This window comes from Peromyscus eremicus, chromosome 3, assembly GCF_949786415.1.
Source record: "Peromyscus eremicus chromosome 3, PerEre_H2_v1, whole genome shotgun sequence".
Taxonomy (NCBI): domain Eukaryota; kingdom Metazoa; phylum Chordata; class Mammalia; order Rodentia; family Cricetidae; genus Peromyscus; species Peromyscus eremicus.
Window position 1 is genome coordinate 15,053,987 of NC_081418.1, and position 21,312 is coordinate 15,075,298.

The 21,312-nt window shown below is 39.5% G+C and overlaps 2 protein-coding genes across 4 annotated transcripts in view; one reads left to right on the plus strand and one right to left on the minus strand.

Moving 5' to 3' along the window:
• The window catches only part of Cfap69 (cilia and flagella associated protein 69), a 56,599-nt gene extending 47,803 nt beyond the window's left edge, over window positions 1-8,796 (plus strand). Inside the window, exons 17-23 of one of the 3 annotated variants that reach the window (XR_009378160.1) lie at window positions 1,124-1,261; window positions 2,045-2,121; window positions 3,996-4,193; window positions 6,571-6,657; window positions 7,268-7,372; window positions 7,901-8,137; window positions 8,514-8,796. Coding sequence is in view for 1 of the 3 variants with exons in the window: in XM_059257303.1 (XP_059113286.1) it covers window positions 1,124-1,261; window positions 2,045-2,121; window positions 3,996-4,193; window positions 6,571-6,657; window positions 7,268-7,372; window positions 7,901-8,068 (773 nt within the window). In the remaining 2 variants the exon portion in view is untranslated. Of the gene's footprint in view, window positions 1-1,123; window positions 1,262-2,044; window positions 2,122-3,995; window positions 4,194-6,570; window positions 6,658-7,267; window positions 7,373-7,900 lie in introns of those variants that run through there. The other 2 variants (XM_059257303.1, XR_009378161.1) reach the window with 2 other exon arrangements.
• A 5,591-nt stretch (window positions 8,797-14,387) lies between these two features.
• Fam237b (family with sequence similarity 237 member B) lies at window positions 14,388-15,068 on the minus strand. The gene has a single exon (XM_059256484.1). The coding sequence runs from the start codon at window positions 15,066-15,068 to the stop codon at window positions 14,649-14,651; it is 420 nt and encodes a 139-aa protein (XP_059112467.1). The 3' UTR covers window positions 14,388-14,648.
• Window positions 15,069-21,312: the final 6,244 nt, after the last annotated feature.

Here is a 21,312-nt window from a genome sequence, read left to right on the forward strand (position 1 = left end):
TTTTCCTTTTTACACAAAAGAGATTGCTTTCTAGTAAAAATAAGTCAGATGTTCATCAGTTTTAAGTGCCGTATTCTAATGAGGTTGATGGAATCAGAGTGTGTAATTAAGTCAATTACTCTGTTACTTCTTCTGAACCATTCATAGTCAAATTGTCTTTTTAGCAAAACTGCTAGCAATATCTATTATTAAATAAAAATACTCCCACTTCAAATTATTTCTGTCTCTAATCCCTTTTTACTATCTGAGTTTTAAACTAAAACATCATGAGAAAGCTTTTCTCTTTATGGCATAATTTATAGAAACTAATCAAAATTGTTGTATCACTATTGATCTGACATTATCCCATCTCTAAAACTAAATTTGACAAGTGTTTTACATTCAGCTTTCACCTTTAGAGAAGCTGTGACTATAGGCTGGAGAAAGGGCTCACCAGTTAAGAACGCTTGCTGCTCATCCAGAGGACCTGAGTTTGAATCCAGTCGCCTGGTCAGATGGTTCACAACTGTCTCTGCCTCCAGTTTCTGAAGGCCAGCTCCCTCTGGTGGCCTTCATTGACACTCCGATACATGAAGCATAAACACACCCAGGCATACACACATAAGTAAATCTTAAAAAAAAAAAATTAAAACTATAGCTGTGTTTTTTTTTCTTTTGAGACGGAGTCACCCTATGTAGCCCGCTGTCCTGAGACTCTCTGTGTAGACCAGGCTAGCCTCAGACTCATAGAGATTCACCTGCTTCTGCCCCTCAGGTGCTGGGGTTGAAAGCATGCATCATTATTCCCAAAGTAGCTGTAATTTTTTTTATCTTACATAAATAAGAAAAATCAAAGCTGTAAGTTGTGCCATAGAATGGGAAAAATATACTGATTGTGCTTTCAAAGTAGTAGCCATGGCCTGGCAGTGTAGCAGGGAGGTCAGTGATAGAGTGCTTGCTTACTAGTCCTGGGGTGGATCCCCAGAACTTAAAAAAAAAAAAAGAAATAACAAGGCACTATATTTTTGTTTTAAATTTTAAAAATATCTTTATGTTTTGATCCATTTTATGTAGAGAATGAAATATCAAATATTGACTATAGTTTTATCTCTTCCTTCTATGTTTCATGATACGCAATGACTAGATACAAAGAAACCTCTGTTTACTAGTTTTCAAGAAGAACAAAAGATCACACCCCTGCCCGCTAACTGCCCATCTGTTGCAGTTATGGATGTCGCCGAGAATATCAGAGCAAAAATTTATGCTGTGCTGGGAAAACTGGGTAAGAAACCCTGAAATTCACAAGGCTGTCTGTGTGACAAGTAACCCTGCACTTGATTCTGCTGCAGAGTCCACGTGACACTAAATAAAGGGAATAAAGTCCTTTTGTACAATAAATGCATGATCCCTCGTGACCCCAGTGCCCAGGTTAAACTGTGGCCAGGGTGCAATATATGAGAGAATAATTTTTTTTGGTTTTATTTTTGTGAGACAGGGTTTCTCTGTATAGTTTTAGTGCCTATCTTGGATCTCGCTCTGTAGACTAGGCTGGCCTCGAACGCACAGAGGCTCTGCCTTCCAAGTTCTGGGATTAAAAGGCGTGTGCAACCCCCACCCAGCAAAAGAGTAATTTTTTAAAAGTTAGAATTTTGGAATGTGGAGCCCAAAGATAAGTTTTTTTGTTTTGTTTTGTTTTGTTTTGTTTTGTTTTGTTTTGTTTTGTTTTGTTTTTTTGGCTTTCCAGGCAATTTCAGTGTGTAGCAGGACCACAAGCAGTTAATTCAGATATTTAGGCTTAAACATTAGCATTCTGAATTATCTCAATTTTGAAAGTCTTTTCTTTCTATTAAGGGAAAAATTTTCATTTGCTCTTTAGCTTCTGATAGTAAAACTCTCTATGACCATGGTCCAGAAAGAATGAATTCTTGCTAATGACTATGTAAGGATAACCTGCAGAAGGATTGGTTGTGGGAGTGTATGTTTGCATTTGTTTTTATAATAGAAATACAAATCTTGAAATCATTTGCTCCTATTAAAATAATTCTCTCTGAACAAACTTTGATAGATTTTGAAAACTTACCTGGCCTATCTGCTGAAGATTTTGTCACCCTCTGTATAATACATAGATACCTTGATTTTAAAGTAAGTACTGTTTTAATAACTTAAAATCTATTAGATCAAAAATAAGTTGGGAAATAAAAATGTGTCCATATCTGGTACAATTGTTCACATAGTCTAGTATTCTTTTTCTATTTTTTATATGATTATGATATAAAACCCAAACCATTCTTTGCATTTCTTTTACAAGACAAGATTTTATACAACGGACAGAGCCACAATGCCTCACAGATAAACAACAGAGTAGTTGTACGTATAAGCTGACCAGTGGCTGTGACCGCATGCACCTCACAGATGTGCAACAGAGTAGTTGTACGTATAAGCTGACCAGTGGCTGTGACCACAATGCCTCACAGATAAACAACAGAGTAGTTGTACATATAAGCTGACCAGTGGCTGTGACCGCATGCACCTCACAGATATGCAACAGAGTAGTTGTACATATAAGCTGACCAGTGGCTGTGACCGCATGCACCTCACAGATATGCAACAGAGTAGTTGTACATATAAGCTGACCAGTGGCTGTGACCGCATGCACCTCACAGATATGCAACAGAGTAGTTGTACATATAAGCTGGCCAGTGGCTGTGACCGCATGCACCTCACAGATATGCAACAGAGTAGTTGTACGTGTAAGCTGACCAGTGGCTATGACCGCATGCACAAAGCCTGCACAAGAGAAAACCAAAGTCCCAGCACGGAGCAGGGAGGTGGTCAGAGAATTCCACCCCTAGCTGAGGAGCTATTGGCAGCCGACAGCGGCTTGGAGGGGGAGGGTCTGTTTTCTTTGGGATACCCGCCCCCTCCCCCCGCCCAGGTTACACACGCTCTGGTAGATGGCCCTACTGTCATACATATACTGATAATAATATACTGATAATACTAGGTGGATTCCGTGGGTTGGCTGTTTGTTCTAAAAGAGAACACATGGAACTGAGAGGGACTATTAGGAGAAGGTAATAGAGGAGTGAGGAGAGAAATGGGGGTGGACTTGATAGATACATTACATGCATGTATGAAATTCTCAGTCAGGCCAACTGTTAGCATACGAGAGATGACTATTACAGAGCCATTCTGAAGGCTAATGGGATTTTTAAAACATTTACCGTTTGGAAAGCAGTAGAGCCAAAGTTAAGCAAGGTATTGCTTATTAAAGTGTTACTACTTGCCAAAGTATTCTTTATCGTTTCTTTATGTCATTAATCAAATCTCATATAAAAACAACCAGGTTGCTTAGTTCTCTGCTAAGTGAACTGAGTAAATAAATGTTCTTGAAGTCTCAGGAAAATCTTCTGAAGTAAACATTTTATTTCAGTGTATATTATATATTTGGATGTTGTGAATGAAGAAGTCTTTTTTCAAGTGAAAGCAAAATCTGTTTGTATTCCTGTTTTAGATGATACAACTGTTTCTCAATTTTTTTTCCAATATAATCTAATACCTTGCTTAATGGAGATGTTAGCATAATGAAAGTGTGGAGTTGAAAGCTTGAGATTCATTCAGTTATATGCCTTTGCTCGTAGGTGAAGACCAGCATCCCTTTTCTGGGAGTCACACATGCCAGGCTCTCAGAATTCCCCCTCCCTGCCCGCCCCTTCCTCCCGATTCAGCATGAACTAGCCTACAGTAGAGAGCTGTAAGGAGTAATAGCATCAATACTTCAGAAAGCCAAGCTTGAAAAGCAGTTTCTACAGCTATGAAAGGGAATTAACTATAAACCAGAATACTCAGATGTAGCTGGTACCCATATCATTCTCAGCACATCTAACTTATTCCCAAGAAGTAAATTAGGAAAAGCTTAAACATTAACAAAATGACCACTACATAAAGAATTATGTAAAAAATTTTCACTTACTTTTGTTAATTTAAAATTCTCAACTTAAACTTTGCCACAACAGATTGGAGAAATATGGAATGAAGTATGTGAAGAAATAAAATTGGAAAAGTTAAGACTAGTCACGTCAGATAAAATGTCTTTGGAATCTATTACAGCAGCAACAGAAAATATTGGAAAGATGGTCGCTTCCCTGCAAAGTGAGATGATTGAAAGCCAAGCACGCCAAGATGTGCAAAATGAACAAAGAGTATATGCAAAAGTAAGCCAAGGATACCCCTGAGCCTTTGAGGCACAAGTTGTTAATATCAGTATATAAAGTAGATGAAGTTATCCATAAAACAGATTTGTCTTATTTGTGACTATTTCAACACTGAATTATTTTCCTTTATCTAATAGTTATTTTCAATGTCTTTGTGCAATTTTAAAAGAAACTGTGGAGTTAAGAATTTAAATCTAATCACTGTTTTCAGTGTTGGTTTTGCTTTATAATTTAATTTCTCATTTTCTTTTTCTGTGTATATATGTGGTATATGCTTGTTTACACACTTATGTGCATGGAGGTTTGTACATAAATGTGGAAGCTAGAGGTGGATGTTCAGTATCTTTCTTAATCACTCTCCACAAGGTTTTCTCTGAGCCAGAATCCACCAGTTGAGCTGGATTGATGGCCAGGAAATCCCAGAGATCCTCCAGTCTCTTCCTCCCTATCACTGGGCTTACTGTCATAGGCCGCCATGCCAGGCTTTTTCTGTAGGTTCTAGAAATGGGAACTCAGGTCTGCATGCTTGCACAACAAGCCATTCACTGGCTGAGTTCTCTCCCCAGCCCTGTAAATTTTTCAATATGCTTATGTTTTACAAAGTAAAGAGATACTTGACACACTTGTATTCTTGGAAATGTCCAAAAGGGTTCTAAAAGTTGTAACCTGGTTAAATAACATACTTTTCAGAGGAGCTTGAGAGAGAGCTCAATGGTTAAGGGCAGCTGCTGCTGTTCCAAAGGACCTGGGTTCAATTCCCGGTACTTACATGGCAGCTCACACTGTCTATAACTCCAATTCCAGGGGATCCAACACCCTCAAACAGACATGAATGCGGGCAAAACACTAATGCACATAAAATAAAAAAAAAACAAATATATACTTTTAATATATTCTGGCAGTTTACCTGTAATGGAGATAAAGTTGTCTTTCACACCTCATTCTGTCACAGACCTTTACTGTCTTACCATCTATAAGCTTACCCATCCCTCGGCTTCATCCTCACCTCAGTTCCAAAACACTTATGAGCATTGATTCTATACATGCCTATGTAAACTGGTCTGACTTTACTAAACAGAGAAGTCAGCCAGGAAAATAGCAGCCTTCCCTAAAACTTTGCCCAGGTGAGAAACTGCAACGTAGTTTGTTTGCTTGTTTTACCACCTAAAAGGCATTTAAACAATGTCATCCATAGACAGAGAAATGTCACCAGAGATGTCACTTTGTCTTGGTTCTCTGTAACTAGTTAAACACCTATGGCTCCTTGAGATGATCTCCGAAGTGTTGTCTATTGCCTGATCTTTCTTTCCACGTAGACTATTGAATGTTTGATTCTACAGCTTAGGACCTATGTCCATTCACCGGTGGAATGCCACCCCACAGCTAATTGCTTCAAAGTTTTGCTTGCACAAGGTTTTTACGACATGAGTGCTGCTATAAGCTGACTGATCTGCTCAGAACCAAGAGGAAAAGATGGAACGTAGGCTGCCTCTTGACCACTAGTTCTTTTGAATTGCAGAACCTTTGCTGTTTTGACTGAATATTTATTGTCATACCTCTGTCCCCTTTTTTTTAGCAGTTCTTAAGTAGCCCTAAAATATTGTATTTATAATGATATTATGTGTATTTGTATGATACACACATACACACCGATGGCATGCATCCTCTGATTAGACATTTGATGGGGAGCCTATTAAGAAATAGAGTTGTTGCTCAGTAGTTGCCCTTCTAGAGTACAGTCTCACAACAAACTAGCAGTCTCACAAAACTGCTTATCTTGTTGCAGTCAGAGATTAAAAGTAGTTTTGCCAATATAATTTTGGCTAAACTAGTGATCAGTGGCAGCAGAATCTCTTTATTTTCACCTGTGACTTTCTCTTTAAATCCTGCATTTAGTATTCTTGGGACTATAATGTCTTCACAAACAGGAACTATGTTAAGTATCCAGTCTTGCTGAGAATGCTATTATTAAAATGTTTTCAGCAGTTTCCTTTATTTTCCATGGAAAGTAGTTCAAACTTTAACTACAAAATGAATAACCTTTTTCATTTTAAGACTTTTTTGGTTGGTTGGTTGTTTTTTGAGGCAAGGTTTCTATGTAGCTCTGATTGTCCTAGAACTCACTTTATAGAGCAGGCTAGCCTAAAACTAAAATATTTCTGCCTACCTCTGTTTCCAGAGTGCTCAGAGTAAAGGCTTGTACCAATATTCCCCAAAACACTTGTTTTTAAAATTAAGTTATATATTCTAATTTCTCTTTTAGTCAGCCTCAAATTTTCCTTTAGCAAAATGAGGCACTTCCTTTAAAATGGGGACTTCCAAGGCCTTTGGTGTGTTTCATAGAAACTGAAATTCCTAATTTTCTTATTTGTTTCAGATACAGGCCACACATAAGCAGAGAGAACTGGCTAACAAATCCTGGACAAACTTCTTGGCTAGAACGTCAAATGCTAAAACATTAAAGGTAGGATCTTTAAAGCACTTCCTGTTACACACAACAACCAGCCAGTTGTAAGGACAGAGGGTTTTTTTTTTTGTTTGTTTGTTTGTTTTTTGTTTTTTTGTTTTGGTTTTTCGGTTTTTCGAGACAGGGTTTTTCTGTGTAGCTTTGCGCCTTTCCTGGAACTCACTCTGTAGCCCAGGCTGGCCTCGAACTCACAGAGATCCACCTCCCTCTGCCTCCCAAGTGCTGGAATTAAAGGCGCGTGCCACCACTGCCAGCTCAACCAGCCAGTCTTAGGGACGGAATTATGCACAACAACCAGCCAGTCTTAAGGATAGTATTTTTTTGAAGAATGAATATTTATTTCCACTTTTCTAGTAATGTTCTGTAGGATACTACCACTGTTAGATCCTTGCCTGCCTCTTAGACTGACAATTGAAAGCACATTTTACAAATGAAAAACATCCAGGAGTAAGCCAGAGAGAGCTGTGTCCTGCTTCCCATTCTGAGCCTTCTTACTGAAGGATCCCATTTCTATAAGCAGCAGCATGGGGTATAGGAAAGCAAATGTACATCCATCATGCTTTTCTAGCAATTAATACTGTTTTCTTTATAATTTAAAAATCTCCAGAAAGCAAAAAGGCTCCAGGAAAAGGCTATAGAATCCTCTAAATACAGTGAACGACCACAAAATGCAATATTTCACCAAACAGTTATTAAAGGTCTTAACACAACGGTAAGATTTTTTTTCCACATCTCTCTCTCAATAGATAAGAAGTTTGGGCTGCCAAGATGTTATTTCTATAGGAAATTTTGCCTTGTATATTTTGCTTTTGTTGTTCAAATTTTCCATCATTAAGGCTGTCTCCAAGTTACTTCCCATCTTCCCCCAGTCCACCAGTGCCAGGTTAGAGCAGACACAGCCCCCCAGGCTTCCTAAGAAGTTGCTGCCAGTGCTGGTCGGTGCATTGGTTGTGTCTTGCTTGTAGGATAAGCCACTTCCTTTGCCCAGAAGTAGACCTGTCACACATTCCAGTTTCTTAGTGATCTCTGTTGAGCAGTTTGTCCCTGGCCACAAAACTAACGAGTGACAGAAGAATTCAAGCCCTCTGTCTTGTCACCAAAGTCCTTGTCTCTCTCTTATGTCACACTGTTTCTGTTGTACTTGGTGTCTTTTCCAGAGCAAGCCATAGGTTATGCGGGCTTTTTGTTATCAAAAAGGCTTATAAGTAGACGTTGAGATATGTGTCTTTTCCTCTTCCAGGTACCTTCAGGTCGGGTGGTGACGGTGGAAAGCACTCCTGCCCGGTTACTGGGGGGACCTCTGGCTGACACAGACATCGCTCTCAGAAAACTACCTATCCGAGGAGGAGCTCTGCAGCGGGTCAAGGCGAAGGCTGTGAATGAGCCAAAGAAGAACGTCCCCACATGAAGTGCTCCAGAACCTTCTTGAAATATTCTACCTATAACTTTGTAGCTAAATGTATATTTATATTCAAATGTAAGGCAACATTTAGAATAACTATTTTAGGAAAATATTATAAAATTAAAGTCAGGATAATACCACTTATTTTTATTGAAAACATCAACATATATCAGAAACGTGGTCACCATTATCTTTGGAAAAAAACTGTTGGTCCCTTAACTGAAATTGTAAAATTTGTTTATCAGGACTTTTGGCTAGATATCAATTACTTCAGATAGTCTACCCTGAAGGACATTTGTATGGACTTTGTGTCTCCCTTCCTGAGTAATGTAGACTGTAGGCATTGTTGAACCAAAGGGCTGAAACTGGCTTTGTAGGGATTTCCTTCAGCAGCCCCAACTTACAATCTTCCAGTGGAGAAGAGTGAATGCATTTTTCTCAATTTGTGCAGCTCACTCTACATCTTGGAGCCATTGGTTGGTCACATGCCCACTCCGGAACACCTCACCTTGAAGTCAGCCAGATCTGAGTACTCCTTGCTTGTGGAGCCATAAACAGTCCAAAATTATCTAACATACCTGGATGGAGTCAGGAATCAAGGTGCTATCATCAGATGGACACATGAACACCAGGAGCAGCAAATAATATGTTGGTGAAAATAGAAAATAAATGTATCTATTATAGAGGGCAGTGTCAGTCACAAGCTATACAGCAAAAATAAAAATGCGGATACAGATGGTTTTACTGTTAATATATAACTTTTCAAAGTGGAGCTGGAGAGATGGCTCAGTGGTTAAAAGCACTGGGTGCTCTTCCAGAGGTACCCAGGTTTAATTCCCAGTGCCCACATGGCAGTTCACAACCATCTATAACCCAGTCCCACAGGACCTTGATCCCTCTTCTAGTCTCCTCAAGTACCAGACACCCACGTGCACAGACATACATGCAGGCAAAACTCCCATATGCACAAAACAGATAAATAAAAATCTTAAGTAAATAAAAGTTTGAAGCTATTTCTAATGCTATTTCTCTAATGGGGAAGTAACAAGTAGTGTGTGGGGGAACAGATAGAAGAACAACATGAGATGTTGGTCACACAAACAGCACCAAATAATGCCTCGTTTCTGTCTCAGACACAACCAGAATCCTTATGCAGTGTCCATAGCTAAGAGCAATGAGTCGTCACAGCATTTGTAGACTATGAACTTCCCCAGACTCTTAGTTCCCCAAAGGCAAGGGAGAAAACTTGTATAATTTACTATTATGATCAACACCTCAGTCAATAAGTTAGTGGTGTGGCCTTGACTCTTGCAGCCTTTCTCTTGAGGTCTTCAAATGCAGCAGTACACTGACCTCAAATGGAAGAATAGCCCCACAGGATACTATGCAAGTAATGCCAAGCATGTTAAAGGAGTTTGAATATAAATACTTCAAAGTAATTATAGCTTTTCTCCAGTTATAAGGCATAAGTACCATGGTATAAATATAAACACGTCATTGGGAAATTGATATGATGGAGCTGAGTATCAGTTTTGCACATAGTACAATGTCCTATCTCCAGATTGATTTAGACTGGTCACCATCAGGATTATCTAATGTCTACAGACTGTTCTGCTACTCATTAGAAAGAGAGAAGGCAAAATAAGACAGGTTATTTTCTAACAGATATTTACCACATGAAGAAGTGTAGGCTGATGGAAAGCAGTAATAGTGCTTACTGCAGAGACCATAGAGATGGTAGACAGGTCTAAGACATTTGTCTGGCATAGTTCTAGCCATCATACAGTGAGCCAGGAAGACCACCTCTCCAATAGCATCACAAACTTTTCTACTTTTCTTTATTTATATCCTGTTCACGCTCCTCTTGAATCCTAGTGGATATGCTGTCTAGGCTGCCCTGCCCGAGAGGTGGGCAGGATTTTCTTCCATGAGTCAAGCTTTGAAACTGAAATGTGTACTAATCAGGTAAATAAAACTTGTGTTTGGGAATCAGAATTAGCTGTTTGGTATCCTTAAGGTCTCTGGAAACTCATCAGTTATGTGTTGTTAAATGAACTCTGCATAAACCCAAACCCATGAAACAAATTTTGAGCCTAGACAGTACAACTACAAAAAAAATGCTGGCTTAAAAAAAAAATAGCTGACTTCATCGGATAATTTGCGTAAAGCAAGAAAGAGAAATAGTATGTCCCCATACTCCTGCTCCTCAATACCATTTTGGAATTCTTTTAACTTATATTTTTATGTCATTGAACTGCTTTTGAATTTATTGTTACTGTTTTTCCACCTTTTGTCTGATTGTGATGAAAACTCTGAGCATCAAAGATTGTGTCTAGATTGTTCACCAATATTCCTCTACCTCAGTGAGCATTTGCTGAATGAATGAAGGACAAACAGGAGTGAGTTTTTCTATACAGATGAGGACGTGATTTTTGCGATTTACTGTAGGGAGCAGATGCAGTACTGAGTGAGTATGTGTTGTTGATGTTAGTACAGCATATTGTAGTGGTATTTGCTCTACCCATGACCTTGGGCTAAGCCTCTGTGTGTTTACTTGGGACCAAACAGCTGCAAGACATGGGTGGGAGAGATTCCTTCAGACCAGGCAGGACCAGAGAAACTTCCGGCTACATCATATCATGGTTCTCAATGATTCAGACCCATAGGAATGGCAAAGACTTCCCTGGGTCAAGCTCAAGGAAACGGCAATGCTTCTCCCTGGACCGTGTGTGAACACTGACAGTGTATACAGAAAGCATCAACCACAACTTCCTCCTTCTGAGTGATTATAGCCTGAGACTGATCCAGGACAGAGACCTCCCACTGAGACTAGCTGACCACCTCTTCCTTGTGCTGTACATGATAAATGAGTTTTCTGCTTGCTGAGTAGGTGCCCTCCATCAGAGAGAACACATCCCAGCTGACCATAGCTTTTCTCTGTATGTGTCTGTCCTTTCTTCATTCCCACATCTACCCAGTCAGGTTTCCAGGACCAAGCGATGCAGGATGTGGCAATCTCCTGGGAGAAATTTTAACGTATCTAAATTATTAAAATTGCTTACAATGAACTGTTCTAAAACAATGCTCATTTTAGCAAGTGTTCTTATTTTAATTTTTTTTAAAAATGTATTTGTGTGTGTGTTTACATGTGTATCACACGCAAATAGGGGCAAGAGGATAATTTGCAGAACTGTCTCCTTCCACAATGAGGGTCCTAGGGATGGAACTCAGGTCATCAGCCTTGGTGGCAAGCACCTTTACCCACTGAATCTTCTCTCCAGCCCAATGCCATTATTTTTAAATAATCTAGTGTAACAGGATAAAATTTAGGAGAATGAGGAGACCATTTGTAATCTATTTAGGTTGGAAGGCTAACTACTCATTTTATTAAAGCTGAAATGTTTATCATTGACTAAATAGATTTTTTACAGTTACTATGGGTGATTGAGGACAACTGTTCAGATAAATCTTAGACCCAAATTACATAGTTTTGCTTTATGGCACTGAACTATTGAACTGTGATCATTTGTGCACAAATTATGAAAGCCATTAAATTGTTTCCAAGGAAAACCCTGATACCTCTTCAACCTGCCTTTAAAAAAATGGATTTTAGTCATCTTATTAGTACCAGCTGATTTCCAGAGCTCAGGGCTCCTTCCTTAATGAGCAAAATATTTTTAACCTAAAAATATATTGGACAAAAAATATTGGACCTCCAATCTCATTTTGTTTGTGACCCAGCTAATATATTATTATGCAAAACTTGGTTACATGAAATAATACTTGTGTGGTGGTTTGAATGAAAATGGCCTAATAGGCTCATAAGGAGTTACACTATTAGGTGTGATCTTGTTGGAGTAGGTGTGGCCTTGTTGGAGGAAGTATGTCACTGGGGGGTGGGCTTTGAGGTTTCAGAAGCTCAAAGTAGGCCCAGTAGCTCACTCTTCCTTCCTGATGTCTGAAGATCCAGACGTAGAACTCTCAGCCCCTCTCCAATACCATGTCTCCACCATACTTCCCACCATGATGATATTGGACTAAACCTCTGAAACTGTAAGTCAGCCCCAATTAAATGTTTTCCTTTTTAAGAGTGCCATGGTCATAGTGCCTCTTTGCAGAAATAGAAACCCTATCTAAGGCAACTTGTCAAGTAATATTTGAAAAGCTAAGAGGTTTGTTCATTTTTTTCTTCTTTTTTTTTTTGTATTTCAAGACAGGAATTCTTTGTGTAGCCTTAGCTGTCTAGGACCTTGCTCTGTGAACCAGGCTGTCCTCCAAATCACAGAGATCTGCCTGCTTCTGCTTCCTGAATGCAAGTGCTGGGATTAGAGGCATGTGCTACCACAGATGGTTTGTTCCTTCTTCAACACTGAAGGTTCTTAACTTGCAGTTCATGTACCCTCCTTAAATTTGTATATGTATATAAAACCCTTACTAAAGCTCTAGTATTACTTCACGAGAATTTCAGAGTGGTCCAAACACCCTCTTTTAATTCAAGGTTTACTCCTGAATCAAGTCAAATCATCACACGGTTACATATTTATAGTTTCTAGTACTATTTTTGCCATTTTCTTAAAGTTTCCTTATATTTAATTTGGTTGTGCCTACATCATTTTACACAGAGAAAAACATGTCCTCATCATCTAAAACACTTGAAAACAATGTTTACATCACAGTAGCCAATCAGGAAATCTATAGGGCAGATTTCTATTGGTTCTTTGTCCTGGAAAAGTGTGGGGATTTCCTAACTGTCTATTGGTTCTTTAGTGGGTTTTTTTTTTTTGTTTTATTTTGTTTGTTTGTTTTTGGGTTTTTTTGTAAACACAAACTTCAAACTGCTTTTGAGTCCTTCACTTTGAAACTGAGAAATCTCACCAAGTTTGCAGGTCTTTTTGTCAAAGACGCAGGGGTTGGGCAGAGGCCGTCTTTGGGTATCTTCCTCTACTACTCTCCATTTTATTTTTTGAGACCAGGCTTTTCACTGAGCCCCAGCCCAGCAATTCTATTAGACTGGCTGTTCAGGAAAGCCCCGGGTCTTCCTGTCTCCCCTCTCCCAGTGCGGGGCTTGCAGACACATGCTCCTTCCTCTACCTGGGTGTCTAACCTTAGGCCCTCATGTTTGTGCCACAAGCACTTGACCAACTTGATCCATCTCTCAAGCCCCAAAAGTTATTGACTTGATGCATACAATCAAAATCATTAATACCATAACTGTGTCTTATTAGTTCTCTGTAATCATTTCCCACCGCTCCAATTTCATCATCTACTATGTGCCATTCTTTTGTTTGGTATATTTCTTTAAAGCTGCATACCATTTATGGAATACGAGTGTGAGTTGTAAATAATATAAAAATGACTAAATATAAAATGTGACTAACATAATACCAAGGCAAAAATTCCATCAGGCTGTGCTTTGCTAAATTGTAGCTTTTTAATTTTTGTTTGTTGTTCCTTTTTTAATTTTGAGACAATATCAGTTATACCATAGGGGCTGGAGAGATGGCTCAGAGGTTGAGAGCACTGACTGCCCTCCCAGAGGATTTGGGTTCAATTCTTGGCACCCACGTGGTAATTCATAACTGTCTGTAACCCCTGTGCCAGGAGATCCAATGTATTCTTCTAGCCTCTGCAGGTACTGCATGCCCATAGTACACACACACACACACTCAGGGAACATATCCATACACACAAAAATTTAAAAAAATAAAGAATTGTACCATAAAGGTTTTAGTCCTTAATACATAGAAAAATATTTAATATATAAGATGGATTAGTGTTGAAATGTAATTTCAGAAGGCAAAGAGAATATTAAGATTAAATATCACTTTTAGATACTGGCATTTAGTTGGGGAATAGTTTTAAAATCAATATTAGGGTACCAGATATTTTATAAAATTGATTATGACTTCTCTCTACTGACTAGTTTAACAAAATCATATTTTCATTTGAAGTAGTATTTCAAACAAAGACAACTTGACAAAATGCTTTTTAAATAACAAATTATTGACAAATTACTTAAATATTTGCAAATAATCCAATCACTGTCAATAAAGCAATTATATATCTAAAGAAAGAAAACCATCAGATTAAGGAACTGGAAATCATCATTTTAATTACAACCGGACTTGACAAGTACTAACAGGATTATGCTTTCAGTTGGCATCTTGCTTGAGGTATTTTTTGTGTTTTTCTTCCTAAATGTAAAACATGTTTTATTATCTATTTCTGTAGTATTGAGGGAAATTAATATTTCTTAATATAAGATTTCATTCTTCTATGCAACACAATTGAAAATGTTTTGTTCAAAAGGCTACAACATGCCTGATATTTAAGTCATACAATATGAATAGATACAGAACTATATGGCTTTCTTATAAACTACTCACGGGGAAACAATAAGATGATTTCAATGATCTAGCAATGTATATGTTCCAAGATCATTTATAATCAAGCACTCTCCTGATTTCTAAATAATGTGAAAATGAAAAAATATAAAAAAACTAAACATGACAAGTTTGCTAGCTTATTTGATAAACCTGAAATAACCAGAAGGACTAAATAGCGATTTTTTAATAAAGCCACATCACTACTTCCGTAGGTATACCTTCAAATCACCTCTTGTCATTTTCTGTGGAAAATTATACTTGGAAGATACCACCTGTCTTCTGCCCATTCCATGAGACCTTGAAAGCAAACAGTCTATGTACATATCCCAGAAGTCTTGGGCTATGTTTAAGAAGATGCTGTAATGGCCAGGCCGCTGAGATTTTTGCAAGAACAACATGAAATTCCAGAAGGCATCCACGTTGTGCTCTATCTTGAGTTCCTTGAGGTCTATCAGTGTCAGAGAGCATGTGTTCCAGCACTGAAGATCTACATCTTCTGTGATGCCTGGACTGATGCTGGCTAGCACTCCCTTTTGAAATTCAAAGTCAGCATTTGTGAGATTGAACAGCACGATGCAGCCCAGGGGAAGGTAGACCCATCTCCTTGCAGCAGAACCCATCCTATACAGAGAAAAAAGAGAAGTTTAAAAAGAAAAAATATTCAATACTTAGTGATCAATTTAACCTTAGAAAATTAAAAATATGTTTTATGGTATAATTGAATGTATATTTGTTGGCTTTCCTCTGAGTTGCTGACTCTCAGACCTTCCTTTGAAAGGATATTATGATTCTGGCTTGACAACCTAGTGTCTTGGGAGTCACTTAAATCTAGTGTATGTTTGTGAAGATGTGATCTTCATTTCACCATGGACCTTTACAGCTGCAGGGAACCTTGGAAGCATGTGAATGCTCTTCCCTGTGCAGATTAGTGCACTTCTCAGCGATGTGGTCTCCTGTCTCCCTGTCCAAGAGGATTAAAGTGCAACAACTCATTCTACGTGAGTTATGAGAGGTTTTGTTGGGTTTTAATTCAATTATTAGAAATCTACTCCCCTAAAGGCACTGGATATCTCAGGTATTCCTGTTTTTTGTTTGTTTTGTTTTCCACTGAAAGATATTTGTTAAGCACCCCTGTCCTGGGGATCCTGGCTTTTCTTAGGTTCTTTAGGATTAGTTTAGAGATGAAGATATAGCCATAGAAAAGCAGGAAGATAAGGTGGGTACAAATGAGTATGAGGTGGTTCAGGGTCAGTAACAGTCAGCAAATAGTGCAATGTTCTAGTGGCTTATCTACAAAGTTTCCCTGTCAGTTGGTTCTTCAGCAAATCGACCTAGAACACATGGGTAAAGATCAAAAACTAACTTGCCAATAGATTGCCGCATAGGTGTTCGTCCTCACTGAGGGCACTCTAAATGCTCCTATACACACCACCACCTCAACAGCCAGCTCAGACGGATGGGGTGAAGAATCCAGAAGCCAGAACGCAAGACTCATCTCCTTTCTGCATACTGACTTTCTCCTCCTCTCTTTAAAGAAACTAATTTCTTCCTTTTAAGGAAGAAAGAAATTTAAACAGTATTCAGGTCGTTTTACACGGTCGGAAATTGTGCAGATTGCATGTAGAGCGAACTGGCAGGGGCAGGTGACAGTTCTAAGAGGAAGTGAGGGGTGGGCTCCAAGACTTTCATTCTCTCTCAATTGGTTAGTTTCCTGACCAACGCCCTTTCTACCTATGGCAGCCTCGATGGGACGCAGAAGAGTGACCCCTCCCGGGAACCAGGGAACCGAATACCTTCAGTGGATGTCCTGGCAAGGTGGCACCCGAATGCGCCTCCGGCTCGGGGACAGACGGGAGGTGTCCGTGCAGGCTCCTGTCTGGGGGACCCGGGTTGTCTGTGCAAGCTCAGGACGTCCCACCCCGGGACGCAGGAGGAAGGTGGAGACGATGTTGCAAGACCCGGGGTGGCAGGGGTTGGGAGCGGGGACCCTTTGCACTGAGCCGGTGGCTCTGTTGCGGGCGCCTCTCTGGAGACAGCCTGGCAGGACCGCGCTCCTTTTCTAGGGACAGAGCAAGCCCAGCAGTGGATGGCCACGCCCCCTCGGGGGGTCCCCGAACCCCGCCGCTCCTCCCGCTACCGCCTATCCAGGCTTTGCTTCCTCGTGATCACATCTGTCTTTTCTTCCTGGCTCCCTCATTCTGTTCTCTGAGACTCCTGTTGGCGGTAGGCAGTCACCACCCCCAGCTATCTTCTCTTCCCTAGGCACCCAGCGACCGCGCCTGTGTCCACAGGAAAATTCTCTTAAGACTGGAGACCTGTTAAAAATCCTAACCCTCCCTGATGGGGTTTAACCTCCAGCTTATCACCATTTAAATTATTAACATTAACCTCTCCACAAGCTCAAGCGTTACCTCTCCTGTACCTAAATACACAGTTTAACTCTGGGAACGGTTTTCTGTAGCCTTCAGTAGAAAAAAGACTTTCAGAAAGTCCCTTATATGGTATGCCTGTGGTGGTATTGCCTATGGTCCAGCATTGGCTCATCGTTAGGACAATCATGGGTGTTATGCCTGTTTCCTATGCTCAAACTCCATGGCAATGGTAAGATGCATGAGACAGAAAACCAAACCAAAGCCCTGGTTTACCTCTTCTTCCCTGTAGGCACGTCTCTTTGCCTTGCGGCTTCTTGAGCTAGGATGGAGATGAATTCCAACATCCCCAATTCACTATCCCTTCCTCTACACTAAAAAGGATTCCTCCATCAAGTAATTGCTACTAGTAGTACTTTCCTGGTCTCCTCACATGAGTGGAGTTTTAGCACAGTTAACCATAGTACCTCATATCTTGACCTTAAATCCTTCCTGTGTTCCTTCTGCCTCCAGGACCCGCTCCTGTGTAAAACAGAGTTGAGAAAAAGGGGCGATTTGTTACTCAGATTTTGTAGGACACATGTAAATCTATCTCACACCAATATGCTTCTCCAGTGTTTTAGGTATCTCAGTCACAATTATTCTTGGGCTCTCATAGTAGGCAGATCAAAAGTTACCCAATATAACACCTCATCTGAAATTTGAACTTTGTACTCTTCTATGAAATTCTCCCACTCATCTGCTGGGAGAATTTCACGTGATTCTGCACACACACACACACACACACACACACACACACACACACACAAAACCTTAAGGAAGCAATTTCTTGTACTTTTCTCTTTTTGTACTATTCAATTAATGTTATCCACTTAATTGTTTCTTCTAAAATGAATTAGCTATTATTTCTGTTAAATAATCATGAAAATCCTATATCTTTGTTAAAAAATAATTTTCCAAAAAATACTGTACCCGAATGCAAATATTGTAAACTCTTTATAGAAAAGCCGTAAAATATACGGAGGCAGGCAACAGTTGATATATTTCTTTCCAGTTCCTTTTCACAATTGTTTCACTCCCCTTAGACCACTACAAATTACTTGAAGTATAGAGTATTACAAAATATATATGAAAACAGTGTTTTTTTAAATAAACGAAGCTGGAACTTGGTTACCTATAGAGAATAAAATTGAATTCAGATCACCTCCTCATGCTATCACTAAACTCAATCCTAGGGATATTAAAAATTGGAATGTAAAAAAACGAAATTTCATAACTTTTAGACTTAAGAACATCTTTATGATTTGAAGTTGGGAGAGGTTTTTAATGGTAAAGATAAAAGAAAAATAATATTCGATTAATTTAAAATTACTGTTATGCTACTCAAAGTTATAACAAATATAAAAAAATAGGGCTTGGGTTGTAGTTCAGAATGCTTAGCTACCATGCCTGAGGCCCTGGGTTCAATTCTCAATACCAGCCCCCCAAAAATGGAAAACAAAGATTTTTTTTAGTTATAAAGGATAAGGTGTTTCAGCACATATAGCCACGAGGTAATTGTGATTAGGGAGCCAAACCATAAGAACTTTCTGTGGAATCAACAAGAAAAAGATAAATGTCCCAATAGAGATCTGAGGTCATTTTTTGTTTGTTCGTTTGGTTTTTGTTTTGTTTTTTTGAGACAAAGTTTCTCTGAATAACAGCTCTGGCTGTCTTGGAGCTTGCTTGGTAGACCAGGCTGGCCTCAAATTCACAGAGATCTGCCTGCTTCTGCCTCTCTAGTGCTGGGATTAAAGGCTTGTGCTACCAGTGACCATCTTGAAATTTGAAGTCTTAAAGAGACATTTCTCAGATAACACAAAATAATGAACACATAAGCATATTCATAATGGCATGGGAGAGCAAGTAAGCACAAATTAAAACTACAATTCGATATTAACTAATACCTATCAAATAAAATACTTAATAAGTCTTAGAATATCAAGTGATGGTGAGCACAGCAAGTATATTACAGTTCTCCAAAGAACCAGAACCAAGAGGATAGTTATATTTATACATAAATGGTATTTCATAGAAAGGTGCACTCTCTTTCTCACCCACACACATATAAAGATATAATATAAATAAATGACTCATGCAATATAGAACTAGAGGTTCAGGAGAACTGTTGGTACAGTTCTAGTTGGATTCCAAAGACCTGAAAGCTAGAAGAGAACTAATAACCCATCCCACAAGATCAGGAAGAGAGCGAACTCTCCCTTTCTCAGCCTTTTTGTTTTCTCAGGCCCTCAGCGGATTGGATGATACCTGCTCAACAGATTGGAACAGTAAGGCAATCTGCTTTATTCAGTTTGCCCTTTCAAACACTAATCTCACTCTAAATCAAACTCACAAACTCACCCAGAAACGTCTACCAAATGCCTGGACAACTCATGGTCAAGTTCACACATGTAACCCACTTCAGAAAGTAGCAGCACTTTTACATAGTACTAGGAATGCTGTAAATTTTATAATTAGACCACAATTGGCACTATAATCTAAGTCATAACACACAAAATCTTTTATTTTTTTGAGAACTTCAAACATTCTGTATGTCCATTTAGCAAGCTAATAGCACTAGGTTCTCCCCTAGGACCTAGGGCCTAGCTAGCCCCACGTTTTTGGCCCAGTTACCAGTATCAAGACTAAGTTCTGCCTTCTGGAGTGGGCTTTAAAGCCAATCAGAAGGTGGTTGGTTACTCCCCTAACATTCATGCTACTATTGCACCAGTGGATATGGACCAGGACACTAAAGGCCAGGATAGTCTTTATTGTAGCTCACAGGGTTCACAGACGGAGAAGACTTGATTATTTTTCTCCCAAGTAGCTAGATTGCATAGCATCTTCAAGCACTATGAAAGTTAGCCAGTAAGGATCAAGTTTCAGGTTGGTGCCAGCATGATTTCTCCATGTCCTGTGACTCGGGTATGCGGTATCTTCAGCAACAGGATCTTGCCATCAAGGTCTGGAAGGTAACCAAGAGCAATAGCTTGTAATGCTTGGGGGATCGATGGGACCTCCCTGGTCAGCAGCTCAAAAAGAGGCAACCCATACCAGTAATAGGTTTTTCTGGTAGCCTACAGTGTCTGCTTTGAGGGTGACACTGATGAACATGGAGGAGGGAAGAGAAGGCAGCTGGTAAAAATGGCGAGTTGATAAGCTGTATGAGAGCTGGCCCTTGGTCTTCTGCAGTGTCTGAAAATTACCTAGAAATATAATTAGATTTGAGATGATTTTCTTTTGATGGAACATGAGTTGCTGCCAGAAGATGTACATTGGCAACAGAAAGTCTAGATGATTAGAGGGCACTGTGCTCAACTTTAGGGCCCATAAACTGGAACCTGGATCAATGAAGGAAGAAGATTAAGACCTTTGGACAGTCTCCAGGATAGAACAATAGGATGCAATTGACCTGTCAGAGTGCTGGGAGGCACTGGGAGAATTGGCTACAAATGATCTGGCAAAAAGGGAGTACAGAGGCAAGACTCAAAAGCACCCAAATTCCTGAAACGACCGTGAAGACTGGTTTTGGGATGTGCATCTGTAATCCCAACACTAGGGAAACTGAGGCAAAAGAATCGGTACTTTCGTAGGATATCACGAGCTACATAGTGAGATCCTCTCTCTCAAAAAGTGAGAGTGCATAGTAAGTGCCTTCACAAGTTTAGACTTTAGAGTTGATTAATTATAAAGCCAAATGTACTACCAAATGTACTATCCATCCCATTGACCATTCTAATAAAAAAATTAACCCTCTAGGAACTGGAGAAAAGGATCAGCAATTAAGAGCAGTTGCTGCTCTTCTGAAGGCCTGGAGTTTTCTGTTCCCAGCTCCGATGTTAGGCTCACAATGACCTGTAATTTCATCTCTAAGGAATCCAGTGCCTTCTTCCTGTCTCTATGGGTACACACACACACACACACACACACACACACACACACACACACACAAATAAATCTTTTTAGAGTACTTTTTAAAAAATCCCTATAAGCAAGTATGCTTTCCAAGAATTATTCTTACTAAAATGCTTTTTACCAGAAGTAAAGTATTCCTCATGGTCCCATCATGATTGTTCTGTCCCCAACCCATTTCCAGTGTCCCCACACTTCAACTCCAAATTAGATCAAGAGTATCTCTGCCTTCTTCTTTGTCGCTTTAGCCCTGACTTCACTCCCTGTGCCATTTATTTGCACATTACTATGTGTTGTTTCCCCTCAAGATCGTTTACCAAAAAGTACACGTATTACAGACTTTTCTAGTGACTGTCATAAGCTATAAAGACCACTGAGGTATTTCTAGCTGATTTCTATTTCTGTGCTGGGAATTTCCAGCGTCTCAACAGCCTTAGTCCTTGAGCACTTCAGAACCTTAGTGCTGCCTATAAAGAGTTTCCAATTTAATCAAGACAATAGCCTCCTCATGTGTCCCCCTGCTTCCTCTCTTCCAACCACTCAC

Coding starts and splice junctions, on each gene's coding strand:
- Fam237b (XM_059256484.1), bottom strand. CDS start 15,068: ATGGGTTCTGCTGCAAGGAGATGGGTCTACCTTCCCCTGGGCTGCATC.